Below are 20,988 nucleotides of genomic sequence, written 5' to 3'. Positions count from 1 at the left end.
ATGTATGTATTGAGATACATGTACCATGGCACAGGGCAAACAGGTCACAATCCTAATGCAAAATGTCCTGTATTTACGGACTGTGCCATGGCACATTCCTAGCTGGGAGGGTACTCCCTCAGCCTGGGCTTGGATGCAAAAAAACCTGTGTTTTTGACATTCAATAAACAACAGTTTTACTAAAAAGTGCTGGTAAGTGCACCAAATAAACGATGTGTAAACAGCATGTATATTTCATATATAATAGTGTCATATATATTTATATAGCTTTCAGTCATACATATTTATCTATTTAAAATATGAAAATAAATAGCACTGAATGTAAAACCATAGTACATATAAGCCCACACAAATATATAAAAGATACATAAAATGTTATATATACATGAACCATTACAAGTATAATATAAATACATATAAGTCATACATTTAGAAATATTCCCTAATATATGTTTTTATATAGAGTTCTCCATATAGGACCAATATGTAACATTATATTTATTCTGTTTGTTTTCACAAGGTTTTAGATTGATTTATTTTAAAACAGACGAGAAATTCTATCTGTCTTCCCTGGCACTTCTTTCTCTCTTTATCTGCTTCTGCAGATCGAACCCAACTGTGCTGCAAAGCTGCCAAGGGATCCTCATTAAAAGGATGACGGTATTTGCAGTGGCATGGATCTGCCAGGCTTAACCCCCTTTGCAGCGCAGGATTTCGATTCCGTGTGCTTCTATAAAGATACCTTTGCAATACATATAGTACATATTGCGCTAATATATACTATTATATGGTGCAATATAAACACGTAAATGCCTACTGCATATTTATAAGCCTATGAAAATATGCCTGCATAAATATTTATATATTTTGTATATAAATAACTCGAATATGGGAGCCATGTATGGCATTCGGATACGCATAAAACATTGTTTTTACGTTTGTTTGTGTTCCGCACTCAGAACTCCCCACACGCACCGCAAACAGCCCCAAGCCATCGCGCATGCGCGCGGGGCTCGGGGGCGCGCACAGCTGGGCACGCGCAGCGCCGCTGGCCCCGCCCCCACCCGCCCCGCCCCCAACCCCGCGGGCGGGGCCTGCCCGATAAACACGGCCACGTGCGGGGGGGCGGGGCCTGCCCGCGCTTCCGGCAACACGCGCCCGCCGCCGCCACATAAATAGCGCGGAGCGCGCCCGCAGCCACCGCATCGCTGCAGCCGCCGCTCCGGGTACTGCCCTGCGCTGCCCCGCGCCCTTCCGGCTACTGCCCTGTTCTGCTCTGCCCCGCACCGTTCCGGGTACTGCCTTGTTCTCCTCTGCCCCGCACCGCTCCAGTCGCCGTCTCCGCTCCCAGTCCCGGTGTTGGTCCTGCTCCGTGCCGTCGCCATGCCGTTCCTGGGGCAGGACTGGCGCTCCCCCGGGCAGAGCTGGGTGAAGACGGCCGACGGCTGGACGCGCTTCCTGGACGAGAAGAGCGGCGGCTTCGTGGGCGACATCAGCAGGTAGCGGCGGCGCCGCCAGGGGGCGCGGTGCCGGGCCGGGGGAGCCGTGAGGGGCGGACGGGGCCGTGAGGGGCGGACGGGGCCGTGAGGGGCGGACGGGGCCGTGAGGGGCGGACGGGGCCCCGGGCCGGCCCAGGGGACGCCCCGGTGTCCGCGGAACGGGGTCGTTGTGTGCGTGGCCCCGGCCCTGTCGGCTGAAGGACTCGGCGGCCCCTCCGGGCCTAGGGGACGCTCCGAGCGGGGGTCACTCGCCCCCGATGGGGTCCCCACGTCCCTATGGAGGCTGTTCCTCCCCAGGCGGCCGGGCCGTCCTTGTGGCTGTGGAGTGTGGCGGAAAATGGAGGAGCAGGTGAAACCTTCACCTGCCCCGCGGCCGGGGGCTGTGCCCCCGGGCAGCATCGCCGGGCGTCTCCTGGGGGCCCTGGAGGTGGCTGCCCACCCTCCCCCCTCAAAAACAACCTTGCTCGGGGCTTCCCGGTCTCGGGCTCCGAAGGATGATGTGTCTGAGGCCATAAATCCTCCCCAGGCCATGAGTAATGTACCTTATGTGCTGCTTGACTAATCTGGCTGCAAAACATCAACAAACCCCCAAGATGGTGCGGGCAGGAAGCTTTGCAGTGCGTGGGAGTCGTGGGCTCCAGCAAGATCGCTCCTGTCAAAACCAACTTTCCTCACAGAGCTCCATCTTCTCCTCAGCTGTGTGCTGCCAGGGTTGGGGTTGCTGCCACCGGGCCTAGGGATGGGTCAGGAATGCCCATTACAAAGGGACTTGGAGTAAGAAGGGATTTGCTGTGAGCCACTCCTGAGACCTTACTGTGCAAGGAGGTTTATGTAGCAGGTGTCTCCTGCTGTCTTTCATGTAAGCTGTAGGTAACAATCAAGTTTAGGTTTGTAATTTGTAGATAGGTAGAAAAATAGCTGGCTGATGGTAATATATTGGGAATACTGAGTTTAACATGGGTTTATACATCCCTTTTTCCATTTAAAAACAAGGGGGTGACATATTGACCCCAGGCTGAGGTCTTTGCAGTGCCAGGTCCAGGTGCCCAACTGCTCAACCTGTCAGGATGCCCTGGAGGATTGTGTGGAAACCTGGCAGTACATAAACAGGGTAATAATCTGCCTCCCATGCTGGAGTTCGTCCACTGCTGCTGTCATGGTGGTTTCAGATTACAGAGTCATTCAGTAGGAAGTCAACAGGCAAGCGTGTGCTGTTGACATGTGAGATTTAAAGCAGATCCATCTTGTGCTCTTGGGCTCAGATTCTGCCACTGCATGGAGCGTGTTAACCTGACCCCCTGCTGGTTTTGTGTAACCATGATAAAACATGAGCTTGGATATTCCAAAACAGCTTCATCCTTGCTGCCATATTCTGTTCTTAAGTTTTGGTCCCCCCAGCAGGATGGGGTACATGAGCAGCTGAGATGTTCTGCTCTGAGGTTTAGGTGGTTCTGAGTAAGCTGCAGCTGGCAGAAGTGTCTGATTCCCCAAACTGTTGTTTCTGTGACTATTTTTCACCTTCCATGCTGCTGCTCTTCCCCTTCTGCAGTGCTGTGGTGGAGCCCATGGCAGTGGTGCCTCCTCCACAGCTTGGCTGCCCTGCAAGGGGGATGCAGAGTAGGAAAGGGGGAGCTGAGGGTTGTGGTGCTCTGAAACTGAGAGAGGTTTCTACTTCCTCTGGGGCCATGTGCAGGTGCCAAACCAGAACACCCATCTGGATCATGCCATAGGGGATCTGGGTCCCTCCTGGTGCTGAAACTTTGACTTGGTCACTTGACTTTTGCATATGCTGGTGGTGTGGCCCTGCAGACAGCCAGTGAACAGGGGAAACAAGAAGTCTTGTGCCACAGGTTTCACTCCTTTGCAGGAGACTGTGCTGAATAGCTGTCAGAGGTGTGTTTGGTATGGTGCTTGTGTTTGGGTTTTGTTTGAGGCTAAGCAGTGTAAACACATGGCCTGTACAGGAAGCTTCCTGGCTGTGTAAGGGTCCTCCTGGCTGTCTCAGGGGAAGCTTGCCCAGGGCTGCAAGCAGCAGCAGCGTGTTTTGGCACCTGTCAGAGCTCCAGGGCTGTCTGAGCCACAGCAGCTGAGAGGTGCAGTGAGGTGTCTGGGACCCTTCTTTGAGTTTAGGCCTGCAGGCAGCCATGCTTCATCCCTTGCAAGCTGCTAGAGTAATGGGGATGGCTCTGTTTTGTTCCCCTGGATGCATGGCCTGTCTTCTTCTTGGCTCCTGTGAGGCACCCTGCAGCTCTGGGCAGCAGGCTGTGTGCTGGGCCTCTGCTGAGAGCGCCTGGTGGTGCTGCCCTCCCCTGCCACCCCCAAGGATCTCTGCAGCAGTGCTGTGGCTGCCCAGGGGCTTCTTAGTTTCGAGTTGTGGCTTGGATCTGCTGATTTGCAGGTCTGCAGTGTGTGGGGATGTTGATGCACAGCCTCTTTATAGCTAGCCTTTCATTGCCCTTGAAGGAAATAAGGGGTTATAGCTCCCTTCACTAATAATACAGAGTTACAGCAGAGCTCCTGCAGAAGCGGGCAATGAGCAGTCTTGGACAAGAGATCCTAGCTGTTAACTTGTGTAGTCACTACCGTGCAGGGTCTGGAAAACCATCAGATAAGTCTGAACTTCAGCTAAGCTTTTCCTGTAAGCTTGAAGTAGTATTTTGTGGGAACTCTTTTGTTAATAAATATTTTGAGTACTTATATATGTCTTCAGGGATGTCTAAATATGTCCTTCCGTAGCAGCCTGGCTCAGAGCAATCTGCTACCTACACGAGGAGGATATGGTGTTACTTAAGGATAGAAATAGGTTAAAGAGTGGAAAAGAGCATTGCTCAGCAGTGTCCCAGCATGAACTGTGTAAGCTCTGTTACCTGCTCCTGTCGTGGGTGTCTTGGCTAGCCCAGAAGTGAGGCACCAGAGGTTTCTTTTAAAATACCAGTACTGGATGCTAAAACTTCTACTTCTCAGGGGCAGCCTACAAGAAGGCAGCTTTGGAGGCCACAATAAAAACCTGTCTGTTTTTTTCTCCTTGCAGGAAATACAGTGTTCAACAGAATGTAGAAATAAACAGAATCCTTGCTTTGTCTCATTCACAGCTTTTGTAAAAAAGATGATCACAACAAAGAGAATCTCTTCAACAGCATAAACTATGATGTTGCTGCCAAGAAGAGAAAAAAAGATCTGCTGAATAACAAAGCCAAGACTCAATGTAAGACATCTTTTTGGACTTCTTTTTAAACAACAGTTTCTGCAGAAGAATGGAAAATGCTTCATATCTATGGTTTTTGCACAGCGCATAAAGAACCTTCTAAAGGCTTGAAGGGCTTTGTGCCCATGTTTGACCTAAGTAGAGAACTTGGATATAGTTTAATGTGAAGATTTATGCCCCATTAGTAATCCCTGTTCTGAGGAGTTGTGCTTGTTGTGTTCAGATTTTTTGTCATTTGTTTGTCAGGAGGGTAATTTTTTCCTATGGTACATTCAGATGAACCAGTTCCAGTATTTTCCCCCATAGACTTCCTTGTGCACAACAGGCTAAATTTATTCTTCCTTCCATATGCATGTTGAGCACTAATCTACATTACTGGAGGCTACAAGCCTGAATGTAAGCTTTGATCCTATCTCTGTGTGCGGAGTGCATGAAAAATGAAATAAGATTTCAGCTCACTCAAAACAATAGAAGGCTTGAAATCTTTCTGTGTGCACAGCAAGCAGCCGGGGTCTCAGATGGGGCCCTGGGGGAGCTCCCAGGGGAGCCTGCAGGGACAGCACGGCCTGGTTGGGCTGTCTGCAAGATAGGTACTGGAGTTACATGTGAAGGCTACAAATGTAAACATACCCAGAGGAAATGAGTTACAATTCCCACACTGCTATTAACAAATTGTGTATCCCCCAGGATTTTGGAAACTCTTGCCAGAAGTTGGCCCCTCAGTGTATTCAGTTCTCTGAACAAACAAATGTTACCATGACAGTTTTTGGCTGGGTTCTGCTGTGACCTACCACTGAAAAGGGCTTGATGCAGGGTCAGCATGCCTGTAACTGAGACTGGTCTGTCCTTGGACTTACAGTACCAGGCAGGAGTACATTTCATAGCTTCAAGTTCATTAATTTACAGGTTGCTTTAGGAGCTCAATATTTTCTTTATGGAAAGGAGTCCAGCAGGGTGGGGAGGAGAATTTTTTTTTTATACTAGCAGTTAAATTGCCAGTGTGTGGTGAAAGTAGGGTCAAAAGCCCATGTGAAAATGGAGTGGGAGAAGGACTGAGCAGCATAACTGCTTATAGTACAGGCTCTTCTGCAAACAGAGTTAGCAGTGTGTGCTGGGTATTGGGAAGTTATTTTGGGGAATGGATGGATCAACTCCCATTCTGAGGGAAGGGAGGGGCAATTAGAAATAGGAAAATTTTGGTCCCACATAGTTTTTTCTTTTTTAGCAAGTTAGCTGCAAGCATAAGCATGCTCCTCTGAGCCTGACCTCACTGCTAAAAGCTCTCTTACATGCCTGGTGTCTCATGACATTTTTGCTCAACTTCAAATTTGACATACAATCCCAAGCCTGTAACCAAGGTAATAAATAGTTAATAAAATCAATAACAACAAAACCTGGCTGTCAGCCACACTTACTGTCTGGGACCAAAGAGGAGGTGCTATGGTATATCTGTGGCTGGCAGATTAAACATTTACAGTCTTGAGCTGTGTCAATGAAACAGAAGCCTTTTCTGAGGCTTAGGGCTACAGTCTCAAATGAAGCTGTGCAGAAACAAAGCAGCTCTGCAAGTTGATAGATTTGGTTTCAAATGTAGTGGTGTAAACAAAATAAGTTAATTTATAGTAAAAGACAGTGAATGTTAAGAGCAGAACAGAGATACAGCTCTCTGAGGTGGAAGATTAACCGAGTGAAATGTCTTTGTCCAAACAGACTTCCACCAGGAAAAGTGGATCTATGTTCACAAGGGAAGCACAAAAGAGGTGAGTGCCTCTACAGGTTCTTTGTTCTCTTTTCTACTGATTTTTACAAGCAGTGGAAGATCCTGTGCTGATATAAATCAGCAGAATCTCTTAAAAGATAAATGGAAGATCTGGCTTGTGGCTGGAATTTCAGTAATGATTTTAAGCCCCTATCAGAGATCCAGGGCTTGATGTACAAGGCTTTGTACGTGTGTTTAAAATATGACTTGTTTGCTTCCCTCATTTAAAAAAAAACCAGCCATTTGCAGGCCAAGCCATAATACTGTTCTTGGCTTTCACCCAGTAGAGTCCTAACATGGAAAATCATTGGAATTTATCACAACGGCTCTCTTGCACTCATGGAGAGAAGCGGCTGTAGGAGGCTGCTCTGAACTCGCACTGTATATTGAACCCCAGGAATGTGTGGCCCATTCTCACACGTAAATTCATGGGTCACGAGCAGAGCATGGGTCTGTCTTGGGAAACTACCATAATCTACATTGTGCCATGCCCACTCTTGATGTCAGTAAGTGCAGCTCAGCAGGAGCCAGGCCTGCCTCCTCTGGCTGTGAGCTGCTCCCATGGTTTGTGGGGACAGCTTGCTAAATTGAGTTGCTCTGGGTCAGATCTGTCTGATGCTGTCTGGACTCAAGTCTGCCAAAACATGACCCAGAGTGTTTTTTTTTCTTCTCAGCGCCATGGTTACTGCACCTTGGGAGAAGCCTTCAACCGGCTTGACTTCTCCAGTGCTATCCTGGATTCCAGGCGATTCAACTACGTCGTGAGGGTGAGTTGAAATCCAGGTTTATTTTGATGTGATGGTGGTGGAGGCTCTGAACTGAGCACCAGTTGGGTAATGGGCAGCACTGGCAAAAAAGAGATGTCTGAGCATGCAAGTGGGTGTGTTAGGCTTTTCTGCATGAAGTAATTCATGGAAGTTTTGTGTGTGGATAGATGCCCAAATCTTGTCTTTAGTTTACTAAAGTGGAAAGAGAGCAAAGTGGTGATCATGTGGAAGATGAGCTGTCCTTAGCCTAGAATTCCTACTACTTTTCAATTGTGTCATTCACTTTTGAAACCCAGAAAGCTTGGCTTCTAATTCCTGAGTTTTCAGTTCAGCTTCTGAAGAACATGGGCTGTCTGCAGATGCCACAGGGCACTGGAGACTTCTTTGCTCCAGAAACTCCAGTCTGAGGTTTGTGGAGCTTTGTCTACACTGATGTAATACAGGAGAGACTCAGGAGAGCTGAGCATTTTGGGAATGAGGGGATGGGCTGAACCTCTTGGTGGCACTGATCTTAACTTCAGCATCATGGTTGCTCTTAGTCCTTTGTGACTGGCAATGGTTTCAGTGGGTGAAACATTTGTTTAGTCCTGACAACATTAGTTAAGAAAGGAGTCATCAGCTTCAAGTTTCCCATTCTCTGGCTTTGCATAATAGGCCAGGGCTTGGCGTGGCCAAGGAGGTGGTAGTGGTTGGGGGATCTACTGTCCTGAGAGCTGTGGATACTTGTATGTTTATCTGCATGTGATCTGCAAATTGATCTTGAGTTTCAGAATGCTTAGCAAGATTTGGAATTCAATATGGTTTAAAAAAAAGTTATTAACTTGAGGCTGTTTATGAACAGCTCGTTTTCATGCCTTGTGAGCAGCTGATCACTGGTGAGGCAACAGCTGTTCAGGTGTTAGGTTCTGGAGCAAGCAGCAGTGGTATTGCTTTCCCTTTGAGTCAAGTGTCATGAAAAGTGTCTAAGGAAGAAATTATCTGAGCATGCTCACCTTGATTTGTTCACCTAGGTTTTCAAGGTGACAAGTCACCTGTGGAAACTTCTGTCACCCTGGGAAGGGTACAGGCATCGGGGGTGATGATCCACTGGCTGTATAGGAAGGGTAATCACTTGGATGTCCCACAACAGGAGTGTTGGCAGGGAGTGGGGACTCTGGGGGAGGCAAAACAGGATGCAAGTCGTGTAAACTCCAGCTGTCCTAGCTCTGCTGATCTTGGGACAACTTGTTTTCCTGCCTGTGCAGAAGTGATCACCAGGGTTGAGGTAGTCGGCGTTTCCTGATATTGGAGAGATATATATACACACTCAGCCGTGTCATCTTCAGGGGGATTACTGGAGAAGGAACAGTTCATGCCAAGGCCATAACCCTTTAGTCAAATATAAAGAAGGAATGTAAAATAAAACTTGTTTAGTGCTGCAGATATCCCTTTGGCAGACTATGACAGTGAAGAACTCCGAAGACCTCTGCTAAGCATGGCCTCAGGTCATGCTGTGCCGCATGATGGGCCTCTGCTGCTTGGCCCAATGTGATAGATGTCTCATATGGGACTGCAAAGGCTGAGCAGAAGTCCCACTAAATTTTTTGAAGAGCAAACTTAAATTTTGGTGAAGTCAGTGGGGTCTGATGGGGGAGTTCAGGCTGACCTTCTCTCTTTTTCTCCTGAGGACATCATACACAGCACGTTTGGGATGCTTTTATCAAAACCAACAGTTTTGAAAGCTGTGGAAGCTGACATGTGTTCTTGTTTCTACAAAGTACCTCTCTTCTGAGCTTTTAAGAGTAGCTTTCCCCCAGCAGTTTTACAGATCTAGTACTACTGAGAAGTATGAGGATTTCTAATTGAGGTTGACTTGTGGTTTGGCAGATTAAAGAAGATATTAAACCTGGTACCATGGATCAAACTGTAAAATTGACTTCTTAAAATGAAAGGTTTGTATCAGCCAAGTCTCCAGTGGATAGTAGTTCATAAAATGCCTTATATGCCAGATGTAGTCATGAAAAGCTCTGCCTAGATGTGGATCATGTTTATGGTCCTTTGCAAGTCGCAGGCCTCCTAAAGCATACGGATGGGCAATCTGTCACATGGAAAATGCCTTGAACATTGGCAGGCAAAACATTTTTCCCTTCCTTCCCTCTCCTTGTTCTCTCTCGTTCCACTCCTTGCTCAGGGTACCTGATACTAATGTCATGCTACTTAATTCATCAAGCAAATGCTTTTCAAGGAGGGGAGTTTGGAATTGGAGGCTGGGAAAGAATGTGACAATGTCTATAGGGGAAGAAAGGAGAGAAAAAGCTGCATGTTTGAGGTTCTGCTGGCTACACCCAAGCTTGCCCTATTGAGACATAAGCTGCATCGCTTGCTGGTAGCAAAATGGGCTCTCAGGCTTAACATGAGCTTACCTTTCTGAATTTCTCTGAACTTAAGTGAACAGTCCTTAAGTGTCTTCAGTGCTTGCTTTCTTGTCACAGAAGTTTCTGCTTTAGATACACCCAAACTAAGTTCTTGGAGTTTCTAATGGTGCACAGATGAAATTGGTACCTCCTTCAAGTGGGGTGGAGGTATGAGCTGCAGGAAGCTTGGCAGGTGTTTTTCATGGGCAAATACCATCAGCTGGAGCCAGTAAGTCCATGTAAGTGAAGCAGAAGAAATTTTCCTCTAACATAAATTTTCACTTGATGGTCTGCTGGTACAGCTCTGGAAGTGCCAAGTTATAAGTATTGGTGTCATTACTTGGTCCTTTCTGATCCTTCAAATTAGTGCCTCTGCTTACGTGTTACAGAACAGTCAGTGTTCCCTTTTTAGGGCGAATAAGCAAGTCTGTGATTGACCCAGAGGACCCAAACTGTTGTTGGTCTGAAGCAGCCCTGGTTTCTCTTGTCTTAGAGAATTTAATGAAAAGACTGGAAGCATTCTGTAGACATAATTAATGGGAGCAAAGATAAAGGTGCCTGCAGCCCAGAAGTTGGTTTTCCTTCAGGAACACTGTGTTCAAATGACAGGCTTTGCAGGCTGCTTCTTCAGAAAAGGATTTCTCCTACAATGGTTGTGTAGTCTCAAGGGAAGGTGCTGTTTCTGGTCATAAATGCTTAGGTCATGTTAAGCAACACTTCTAAAATAACATGATCTAGATTGTGTGCACCCTTCTAAAGTAATTTCTTAAATTTGCTTCTTAAGTTTTAATAGAGGTTGGCTCCAGGAGTCCTGGATTTATGCTGTCCTGAAAGAATATCAGCTGGGTGCTGTCTCATGGAGATCTGTCAGCACCTGTGCTGTAAATCATTATAACTCGCCTTGCCCTGGCTCCATCTGTCAGCTGACAGCCAATGTGACATTTCAGCCACCAAAAGTGAAGGGCTGTGAGAGCAAGGTGGGGCTAGAGGAGGATTTTTTAATTTTTCATTTTTTCAAAGCAGTCCAGATGCAAGGAGTCCCATCCCCAACCATCAGGAACTTAGGGATCCCCACATAGTGCAGTACAGCTTTCATACAGCTGCCTTGAGGTATTCAGTGGGGAATTTACATTTCAGTAGTTTGAGACTTGTGATTTTAATCACCACAGAGCCTTTCCCTTTTCGAGTCAAGGTTGTACTCTCCTGCTCAGCACAGCAGACTGCTGAGGATTTTTTGGCTCTTTGTGCAGTAAGCCCCAGCAGTGGTGATTTGGGGTGTGGATTGCTTGCACACCCCTGGGCTGAACCAAGACTGTGGCCATAGTACCATCTGGCTGTAGCAGGTCTAAGCAATGCTGCACGCAGTAGTCATGGGTGCACAGCAGTGTTTTCCTGGCCCTGAACAGGGGCCCTAGTTCCCTGCCACATGGCACTGTTCTGTTTGCTATTTTTTATCTTGTGCTTATGGGAGGAGAGGGATCTGCTCTGCTGCTGAAGCTGAGAGACTTTGTTGTGCTGCTGCTCCAGGTGGGTTTGAGCAGGAGCCCCTCTGCACTCAGGGGAAGTGAGCAGGTTACTGCTATGCTGGGTAGGCTCTGGGATAGCCTACTGCATCTCTTGCCTTTTCTCTATAGTTCTGGCAAACCTCTGATAGCAAATAAAATAGGGAAGGATTTTTTAGTGGACCTACCAGGTCAACTTTCTCGAAGTCTGAGGAGCTGGAAGAGTGAATTTGGATTTAATACTCTGTTTTCCAGAGGTGTTGCAGACTTCCCAGCTCCAGTTGAAACTGGCTGGAATGCAATTACTTAGTGTATTTGAAAAGCAGACCTTTTAAAATTGCTCTTAACCTTTCCCTGTGCACTCTCTCCTACCATCTGTCCCTCTCAGCTGAGCGTGGGCTGGACTTAATGCAGCCACATCATAACACAGGCTTGCAGCTCTCTGGTCTTTTTACCCGACTCAGCATTAATCTGAATTCATCTTCCTGCTTTAGTCTGTATTATGCAAGTGGCAGCTTTTTTTTTTTTTTAATACTGCTGTAGACCCCAATTTGTCAATCCATTAACTGTGACCATACTTGGGGCCTGTGCCAACACTAAAAGACCCCCAGTGCACTGAAGCATGTGGGGCACGGATGAACTGTACAGCTTACCTGGTTTTTGTGTATTATATGAGCACAGAAGAATAAAATATCTTTTGATTTGGAGGACTAGCTGGTTGCTTCAGTCAGTGGTCCCTGGGGAGTGGAGTAGCCCTAGAAGTATTCACAACATAGTTTTCATATGGAATTTCATCCTGTGTTTATTGCTGTAGGAGAAGGGAGGTGACACATGATATCGGAGCTGGTTCACTGAACATAAATTGAACCTTGGTAAACATAAACACAGACAGGGCAAATTTGAATCTGTTCCTTTGGTTAAATTAATTTTGTACCAATTTAGTGTTCTGCAAGGAACTGAGATTTTTATCCTCATTCTTCTAAAAGAAGGGCCCTCATGTCCAACTCCTCTGGTATTACATTACATGATGCTTATTGTTGCATGCACTTTGGTGTTTTTAGTAATGGGCATGATATTGCTAACACCCAGCCTGGAGGAAGCAGTCTCTGTGCCAGCTCCAGAGCAGTGCAATCTGGAGACAGCAGTTGTTTGTGCACAGACAAGCTGATCTGGGTGCATGTGTGGCCAGTGTACAGATGGAGTCTGGCAAATTGATCACTATAATCAAAGGTCTGAAGGCTAAACAGTTTAGGGTAACAGAGTATTACAGACAACTGTGGGACATTGGTTGGGGTTTTTTTCCTACTTATTTGTCCAGTATTTCAAAAAATAAAGACTTTCTATAAGCTTTTCAAATGTCTTGCAGACTACCTTGTATTTAGTTATTGTGGTCTCATTTAGCTGAAATAGCCAGAAAATCCACTGATGCTTGTGCACCAAATATTGCCCAACTCTCCCATGTCTCCCGTTTCCTCCAAACAAGCCAAGGAAACAAGCAGCCTGCCCTTGACAGGAGTTAGTGCAGGTCTTTTTTCATCTTGGGTTGTTGTGGTTTTTTTGGTCATGTGAAGTGCAAGATATTAATAGAATGTAAACTCAAAGCCATCTGATGGTGGTGTTGGCCTGGATATTAAACAGAAGAAGAGATTGGTCACTCGAGGCGACTTCACTGCTCCCGAGTGGCAGTCACATGCCATGCCCCAGATGAGAGAGCAGGCTGCAGTAATACCTCTCCCTCAGCTCCCACTTCATGGCAAGCTGCCGCTGACTTTTTGGATACATTCCTGTCATTCCTATGGCAGGGCAAACAGTTCAGCTACTACTTATCAAGTCTAGTCCAAAGCCATCTTAGTTACTTGACACAAGTAGTTGCACCTTCTCTGGTCTCTCTGTGGTGCCAGCAATGGGATACCAGAGCTGCAGATGATAAAGGATTAATAAGCTGGTCATGTGGCAATGTGTTGATTGATTTGTAGCATAAAAGGTTTTTCCTTTCCTTTCTAAATTAAAACAGAAGTCTGTGTACATCCAAAACAAATGGACTGACACGTGGGCAGTCTGTGCATTTATATAATGTTGGGGGAAGGGAGAAAGGCTGGTAAGATCACAGGCCACATGTTCTGCAGAGCATGTTCCATAGGAAATTTCCCCAGCTGTTCTTATGGCACAGAGAAGAGGAAGAGAGAGCGTTCTTCCCTGCGGGAAATACTTCCATTAACAACTGCAGCCCAGACTCACTGCTCAGCTTGCTCAAGAGTCAGGAGGTCAATGATGGGAAGTAATTTCGAATTGAAAGTGAAAGCAAGATTTTCATTAGTGGGGGTTAACAAGTAAACAGGGCAGACAGGGAAAGGTGGTTTGTTATTGTAGTTGTTAGAGCTAAACAGGGAAGGAAACTTTGGGAGGGAAGGGGTCTGTTGTGGGGAGGATTTTTGTTCTTCCCCAGTACTTAACCTTTCTGTTGTGGCGACAGCGCTCTGACAAAACCCATGCAACCCAGGAGTTGACGTAAATTGTGGAGTCTGATTCTCATTAATGGTCTGTCAATAATATCCCCACCACACAGGCATTTGCTCGTGTTCCCTTGTGACACTGCTTGTTTGTGTCCCAGTGCGGGATGGTGACGCTGGGCGTTCGCTGTTCCCTGGTGCGAATAGCGGCTGTCAGTCCAAGCACCACTGTGGTTTCTTTGCATCTCTGAACCATGAAATCAAGTTCCCTCTCCCCCCCACAGTAAAGATAATTAAAATGCCTTTTTTTCCCCTGCCTCTTTTGATGTGAGTTTAATTATTTGGCCTCTGCTCTCCTTCTCTTTTGCATTACTTTGCTCTGTTGTTCTGTCTCCTTTTTATTTTCAAGCAGCAAACAAGTCTCTGGACTGTTTTGCTGTGTCATGTGACTAGGAGTCAAGATTAGAAAGGTATCTCTGTGCTCTAAGGCTTGCAACTTCTATTTTTATCCACAGCTGTTGGAGCTGATAGCAAAGTCTCAGCTGACGTCACTGAGTGGCATTGCCCAGAAAAACTACATGAACATTTTGGAAAAAGTGGTTCAGAAAGGTAAGAAACGGAAATGGTGAGGGCGAGTCTGATTTAATCTGATGTACTTTGGTGAACCACATCCTTAACAATAGTCAGGCAATGCAAAATGGGTGAAGAGGGGCTCCGCTGTTTATTTCTGTAGTGCAGTTCTGCTTTCTTTTCCCTCAATGAAGGACTTGGGTGGGAGGGGGAGAAATTTCTCTAGTCTGGTAGGTATCTGAGAGGTGACTCCTCCTTTCCCAGCTTTGCTCACAACCACCCCTTCTGCATCCTACTGAGTCCTGTTTCTGATTGCAGAAGATCTGACTGCTCATGCCCTCGGCCAGGCATATCTGCAGTCCCTGCTGCTGCCTTGTTGGCATTGTGCTGTACCTACTGCTCCCACTGCTTTGGAGGGGTGTCTTCACCTGTTCAGGGGAATGAATTGTGGTTGAGATGTGGCACTTCCCTCGTTGATGTTTAGCTGTCCCTGAAGCCTGGGCATCGACAGCAGCCTGTTATTATACATAATGAGAAATGTGCGTTCGCTGGGGAAGAGGTGCACGTAGATAACTTCTTGCACAGTATCAGAGGGGAAAACTGGCTGGTTGCCAGTGGCTGGAAATGGGAAGTGCAGCAGATCTCATCTGCTTATCCTGGGAGGCTCTTTCCATCTGCTGTCTAACCTGCTGTGACTGGCTAACATTTAAGTGCTTTCATCTAAAAAGAAAAGCACAGGCTGGCTCTCTTGGCCTGTGAAATTACAGTAAATAACTTGCCTGAGAAACATGTACATTCAGAGAAGGATTTTGATGATTCCCATTTTTAATGTTTCCTGTTCTTCCAAAGTCCTTGAAGATCAGCAGAACATTAGACTAATAAGAGAATTGCTGCAGACCCTCTACACATCCCTCTGCACATTAGTTCAACGGGTCGGCAAGTCTGTCCTGGTTGGAAACATCAACATGTGGGTGCACAGGATGGAGAGCATTCTTCACTGGCAGCAGCAACTGAACAACATTCAGATCACCAGGGTAAGCACAAATCCTGAAAGCTAAAAATATTGTCTCCATCATGAAACCTTTTTTTGTCAACAGCTCTCATTTGGGTGACTGCTTCCCACTCTACTCCCAGTGCAAGCACGGACTTGGAAGGACCTGGAGTTGCCAGAATAACTGAATGTTTTCCTAGCATCACTTGACTCCCTTAATTCAAACTCAGTGTACACAACCCAGGATCATGCTTGAGGTTACTGGTCACAGACTGTGGCTTGACTCCATAATGGCTGTGAAGTGCTGTGTGAACAGAGCTGGACAAAAAACCATCTCCCCCTCTTCAGTCCTCAGAGGCCATGCCTCAGTGTGAAAAGTCAACTCAGACTTTCTCAAATTGAGCAATTGCCTTCAAAACTTGTTTGTCAGACAGCTGAGGTTTTTAGATTTGTTTAATCTGTAAATTAAATGCAAATTTTCAAATAGCTGCATAACTTCATGCTTCCTGGCTGAAAATACCAATGATTCTTCCAGTAGTCTGGAGTTACCTGTTCCAGCTGGATGAGTCCTGCTTTTACAACATCTGTTTTTTCAACAGCATCTGTGGGGATGGGAAGGATGTGTTAGATGATAAATTTCTAGATTGGCTTTACATGGGAATCAAATCTGATCTTGTTTCATGTCACACAATCACAGCAGGTTTGATGTTGGACTAGACCTCTGGAGGCCATCTGGTCAAACCCCTCTGCTCAAGCAGGGATACAAACAATAAGTTGCCCAGGACTGTATATACTTTTTTTTTCTGTCTCAAGTGGATACTTACTCCACTGAAATGCTAAAGCTTTCCCCCTATGCTGATATCTGTGTTGGTGTTCTCCTTGTAGTCTTGAAGAACTCTGTCTATTCAGACAAAAGTACATCAAAATACTGCTTGTGAAAGGAACTGCCTTTTACACATACTTGTGTAGGTTTGCAGACTTTTTCTAAAGTAAATAAAATACATGTAGAGCATGCAAAAAAAATTCATACCACTGAAGATAACTTCAGTTCAAGCTGGAACAAAACCAGATGAATTCAGAGAAAGGAAGAAGCTCAGCTCTGTGCAGACAGTTACTTATGGTGCAGTGAACTTGTGGTGTTTCTAAAGGGGAAGATGTCTTGCAACAAGACTAAATCATTAAAAGAAAAACCAGAAAACTGAATACCAGCCTTGAAAAGTGTTGTATGTGCTATAGCTGCTTTATAAAAAAGACAAACTTCTGCCGAGAAAACGACAGTTTACTGATCTGTTGTGGTCTAATCTGTGTTCTTTCTGCAAAAAAGTAATGCTTGTAAAGAGTACTGAGGGAAAGCTAGTAGCAGATAAGCTTTTGGCCTGATTCAGAAACCTGTAAGGATTTGCTTGAGTTACACAAGTGTTTTTTTTGTTTGTGGTTTTTTTTTTTTTGTTTTGTTTTGGTTTTTTTTCTGAAAAAGATATGCAAGTATAAGCTTTGTTTGGGATTTTTTCCTTTTTTTGACCCAAGAGTCTCTGAGCTTACTCTTGCCTGTTTTACTCTAGCAAAGCTTATATGTAGACATAGCTCAGAAGAATGCAAAATACAGCCTGGCAAGGAAGAGCAGTGGGAGATGATCCAGGGATCCAGTATGTTCATCCTCCCCCAAAAAATGCACCAGGCTGTCATGGAAAGGAATGTCCTCCAGACACTGTAGAGACAGTTCACTCCTCCTGGAGTGATTGTGTCAGGTCTGCCTGGCAGGTGGTGATGCAGAAATGGATATTTTGGTTGAGAAGCTCAGGTCCTTGCAGGTTCTGGGCAGTGTTGCTGCTCTGGGCAGGCCGGCGCTGAGGGAAGGCAGGAGCTGCTGCTGTGCAGATGTACTTATTGTTCCTTGGAGTCTCCCATGCTGTGGGATGGCTCCCCAGGGATGGGACTGCATGATTAAAAGCAGCCTCATGCAGCGTTTCCCTGCTGCTGGTGGGCTGTGTGCTGCTTGTTTGAAACAGTTAATAGCTCTGCCAAAGATGAGGCGGGTGCTGTGACTCTGCAACTTAAAATAGCAGCATCTCTGTGCAGGGTAGAGGATGAACTTGGCACATCTGTCTAACATTGTTTCTTAGTTGGAGCCCAATCCTAGAAGCTGCTGTTTGCCTTAATAAGGCTGGGGCTGGTTTTGAAGCTGCAGCTGGTGCCCAGGTTGTGGTCCTTGCTGATGCCTTGCTCCTGTGTTTGCTTGGATTTCCCCTGAGTGTAGGACATGCAGCTCTCCTGTGGTAAATTTGTCCTGGAGCTGTAGCCCAGGTGGACTTGCAAAATAATCCTGGACCCTGCGGAGACTAAGCAAAGGTGGATGGGGGTGCCTTTTGTCTCTTTAGGCATCTAGGATCTGCTTTTGTGTGGCTGAACAGCCTGGAAAACCAGGGCTGTGGCCTGTAGGAAAGGGGCAGGTCCTTCAGGTGTTCCCAGAGGAAAAGCTAGCCCTGCCAGCAGTGACCTGTGAACCCATGCTGTGAATGCTCACCAGCCACTGCTGTGGTTGCAGCAAGATCTTGTGATGCCATAAGCTAAAACACGTCAGGAGAGCATGAGATTCCCAGCAGTGTGTGTGACCAGAACTGAACTTGAGAAGTAATGCCCATGTGCCTCGTGGTGGAGAGACCTGGATGGACAGTAGCTGATGGCACAATACAGCCAGTGTCCTGCTGTAGTGAAAGCTGATGGTGATAGTTCAGGGAGCAGAGCCTCACAAGTATGGATGTGGAGTGGACAAAAAGGAGAGAAGGAGGCTTGAACTGCAACTCTAATTATTGTACTACAGATACATGTCCTCTCCCTTGAGGTTATCTCAAATAGTTATGGGGCAGAAGGTTCAACATTTCCATGTAAAATGTCTCCTTTACTTGGAAGAGGGAACTGCTGCTTTGTTCTGTGTGAAGAGGTTTTAAAAAAGCAGTAGCTAAGCTGCAAGCTAGGATTTCTTTGGTTTTCAGCTTCGTTGGGAGCTCAGTTCTGTCTGTCTCTTCCAGCCTGCCTTTAAAGGAACCACTCTGACCGACCTGCCGTTGTGTTTACAATTGAACATCATGCAGCGACTGAGCGATGGGAGGGACCTGGTTAGCCTGGGTCAGGTGGCTCCTGACCTCCAAGTGCTCAGTGAAGACAGGCTGCTGTGGAAGAAACTGTGTCAGTACCACTTCACGGACAGACAGGTATGAGGGGAGGTGCAAACTGACTTCAGTTTTTGGTGTACCCCCCCAGAAAGAGTGTCTGCCCTGCATGTTCTCTTACTTGGCTGCCTCATGGATATGAGGACTATGCAGCAAGCTGATAATATAAGCTGGCATGAGAATGGCTGTGAAGATGATTTATATAGAGGGTTTTACATGCCACAGCAATGATTCCTGAAATAGGAGCTTGAAGAATTAATCATACACTGAATTTCAATCCTAATCCAGGTGGGAACAACTGCATGACTTGCAGTTGCTCCTTGCCCCACGTGTGTAGGGAAAACGTGCAGGCAAGCTCCTGCAATCACCCTGATGTCCCAGGGACTGACACCCTTGCCCAGAATCTTTGTGGGTATGGTCCATGAGCTGTACTCCCTTGCCCTTTAGAGCAAGAAATCCCCCCTGAGCTGTTCTGTGAGTGATGGGATGATATGCGGAAAACAGCCTTGCTGCTGCCCACTTCGTACCTGTGTAAACATTTCTGGCAGGCTGGGAATCATCTGGGATCATCTAAACTTAAAAGCAAACAAACAAAAATCACTCTCTGTTTATGGGTGAATGTCTGAGGTGTTTATACTAGACCTCTGCACTTCAGGAACCCCGTGCCAGATTTCTGTGCTGACCTGGCTTTATTTACTCACTCTGAATCTGACTTTGGAAGTGACTCTGGAGGAGTTATTTCTTTTATTAAGTAAATTCAAATCCAGTCAAATCCAGTCTCTGCAACTAATGAACCCAAAAAGAGAAATGGGTGACTCCCATACAGTAAATCACTGTCTCCAGAGAAAAATACCTCAACTTTTACAGCTGTTAAATGCAACTCTACTTGCTGTGCTGCCCACCAGAAACAGTGGTCAAAGTAGTATGAGATAGGTCCCAGGGTTTCAGGCTTCCTACAGTGAGGTTGATGAAGGCAGAACAGACCCTCATAATGGTATTGAGTGAGGCTGTTCCCATCAGGAAAATGCTTATAGCTTTTTCAGCTATAAGTAGAAAGTAAGAGCTTCTTAGCTCAAAGAAGCTGAGAAGTCTTCCAAGTAAGAGCTTTCTCAGTGTTGCAAGGGAGCTGTTATGGTACTGGCAAGGTTGATGTGTGAGGGAGAGAACAACATGAGCTGAACAGAACAAACCAGTTTTTTGACCTGCTATAATTGTGTGTATCTTTTCTTTAAGATTCGCAAACGTCTGATCTTATCTGACAAAGGACAGCTGGATTGGAAAAAAATGTACTTCAAGCTCATAAGGTGTTACCCACGGAAGGAGCAGTATGGTGACACACTGCAACTGTGCAGGCACTGCCACATCCTTTCCTGGAAGGTATGAGGTGCTGGTGGGACAGACTTGATGGGGGCAGGAGCCATGGGGCAGCTAGTGCTTCCTCTGATTGCAGCTGGCTTAGGGTGTTGCAGTTCATTTGCGTGCACAGCCTAGTGAATTCCTACATCTTAATTCTCCCTCAGCTATTAAGACCCTTTCTTCTCTGTGCTTCAGAGATCCCAGCTTCATTTTGGACATGAGTAGTGTCCATTGGGGCCAGAGGGTTGGAAAATGGGCATGTTTTAGGGCTACCTGCAAGAAATCATTTTAGCACTGCCAGCAGCTTCCTCAACCTATTATATGCAAGTAGAGGTCTTGGCAACAGGATCAGCTGGAATGAAAGCTGATGGCTGCAAAACAGCTCAGGACAAAAATCTGCTGACCACTGCGGTGATATGCAAGACATGGCCCTGGAGTTAAACTCCAGTAGCTGATGGTAGGCTCTAGCCCCTCTTCCCTCAGAAGAGGGGAACAGAATTAATTGGATCCTTGCTGCTTTTTTTCAGTGACTTGCCCCTAAGATATTAAGGCCAGTTCTGAACTGTCCATTATTCTGGGCTCTGCTCTACCTACTTGCCCGTGGGATGTCTGGCAGAGGGGCAGTGCTAAACTGGCTGATTGCTTTGGCAGCCTTTCTGCAGCCTCTCTAAATAGAATTGTTTTCTCCTTTCCCAGGGTACTGATCACCCCTGCACAGCCAACAACCCAGAGACTTGCTCCACCTCTCTTTCACCACAAGAGTTTATCAACTTGTTCAGGTTCTGAACTTGGGTCAGCGCAGCTTATGCAATTCCTACAGGACACTGTCACAGAGCTTGGACACTCCATTTGTAAATAGTGTAAATATTCATGTTTGCTTGAAGCTCCTGAGTCAAGGAACAAGAGGATCTCGGAGAAGAAAGGTGAAGTTGCTCACTGACAAGCAGCACTTAAGGAATACAGACTTCCATAAGAATGGTGTATAAATACAGCATGTTGTACAGAGTCCCTTTTTTATCATCAGAGTACAAGATACAGGGCAAAAAGACCTTCATTTTTTGTTTTTAGAAGTTAAAAATGAATTTGCCCCGCATCCATTTGAGAACTCTCTTGGTTTGTTTCTAATAGAGAGAAAGCAATATGAGGCTAGGACTGTTGAACTGTTCCTCCATCTGGTTTTATTTAGCATACATATTTATAAGTATGACATTTCAGAAATATTTATGAAAAATATCCCTGTGACAAGTTTAATAATACTTTTGTGTTTTTAAAAGGACACATTCTGAAGTACTTAGGATAGAAATCTAGCCTACTTGCGAGACAGAA

At 46.1% G+C, this 20,988-nt stretch overlaps 1 protein-coding gene across 1 annotated transcript; it reads left to right on the top strand.

Moving 5' to 3' along the window:
* The first annotated feature begins 1,184 nt into the window (after positions 1-1,184).
* On the top strand, positions 1,185-20,974 carry FBXO32 (F-box protein 32). The gene is made up of 9 exons (XM_064396173.1): positions 1,185-1,499; positions 4,592-4,704; positions 6,415-6,464; positions 7,138-7,230; positions 14,091-14,184; positions 14,995-15,179; positions 18,166-18,348; positions 19,540-19,683; positions 20,359-20,974. The coding sequence occupies exons 1-9, from the start codon at positions 1,384-1,386 to the stop codon at positions 20,446-20,448; spliced, it is 1,068 nt and encodes a 355-aa protein (XP_064252243.1). The 5' UTR covers positions 1,185-1,383; the 3' UTR covers positions 20,449-20,974.
* Positions 20,975-20,988: the final 14 nt, after the last annotated feature.

This window comes from Passer domesticus, chromosome 1, assembly GCF_036417665.1.
Source record: "Passer domesticus isolate bPasDom1 chromosome 1, bPasDom1.hap1, whole genome shotgun sequence".
Taxonomy (NCBI): Eukaryota; Metazoa; Chordata; class Aves; order Passeriformes; family Passeridae; genus Passer; species Passer domesticus.
The sequence above is the reverse complement of the archived record's forward strand: the minus strand, read 5'-3'. Positions and strand labels throughout refer to the sequence as shown.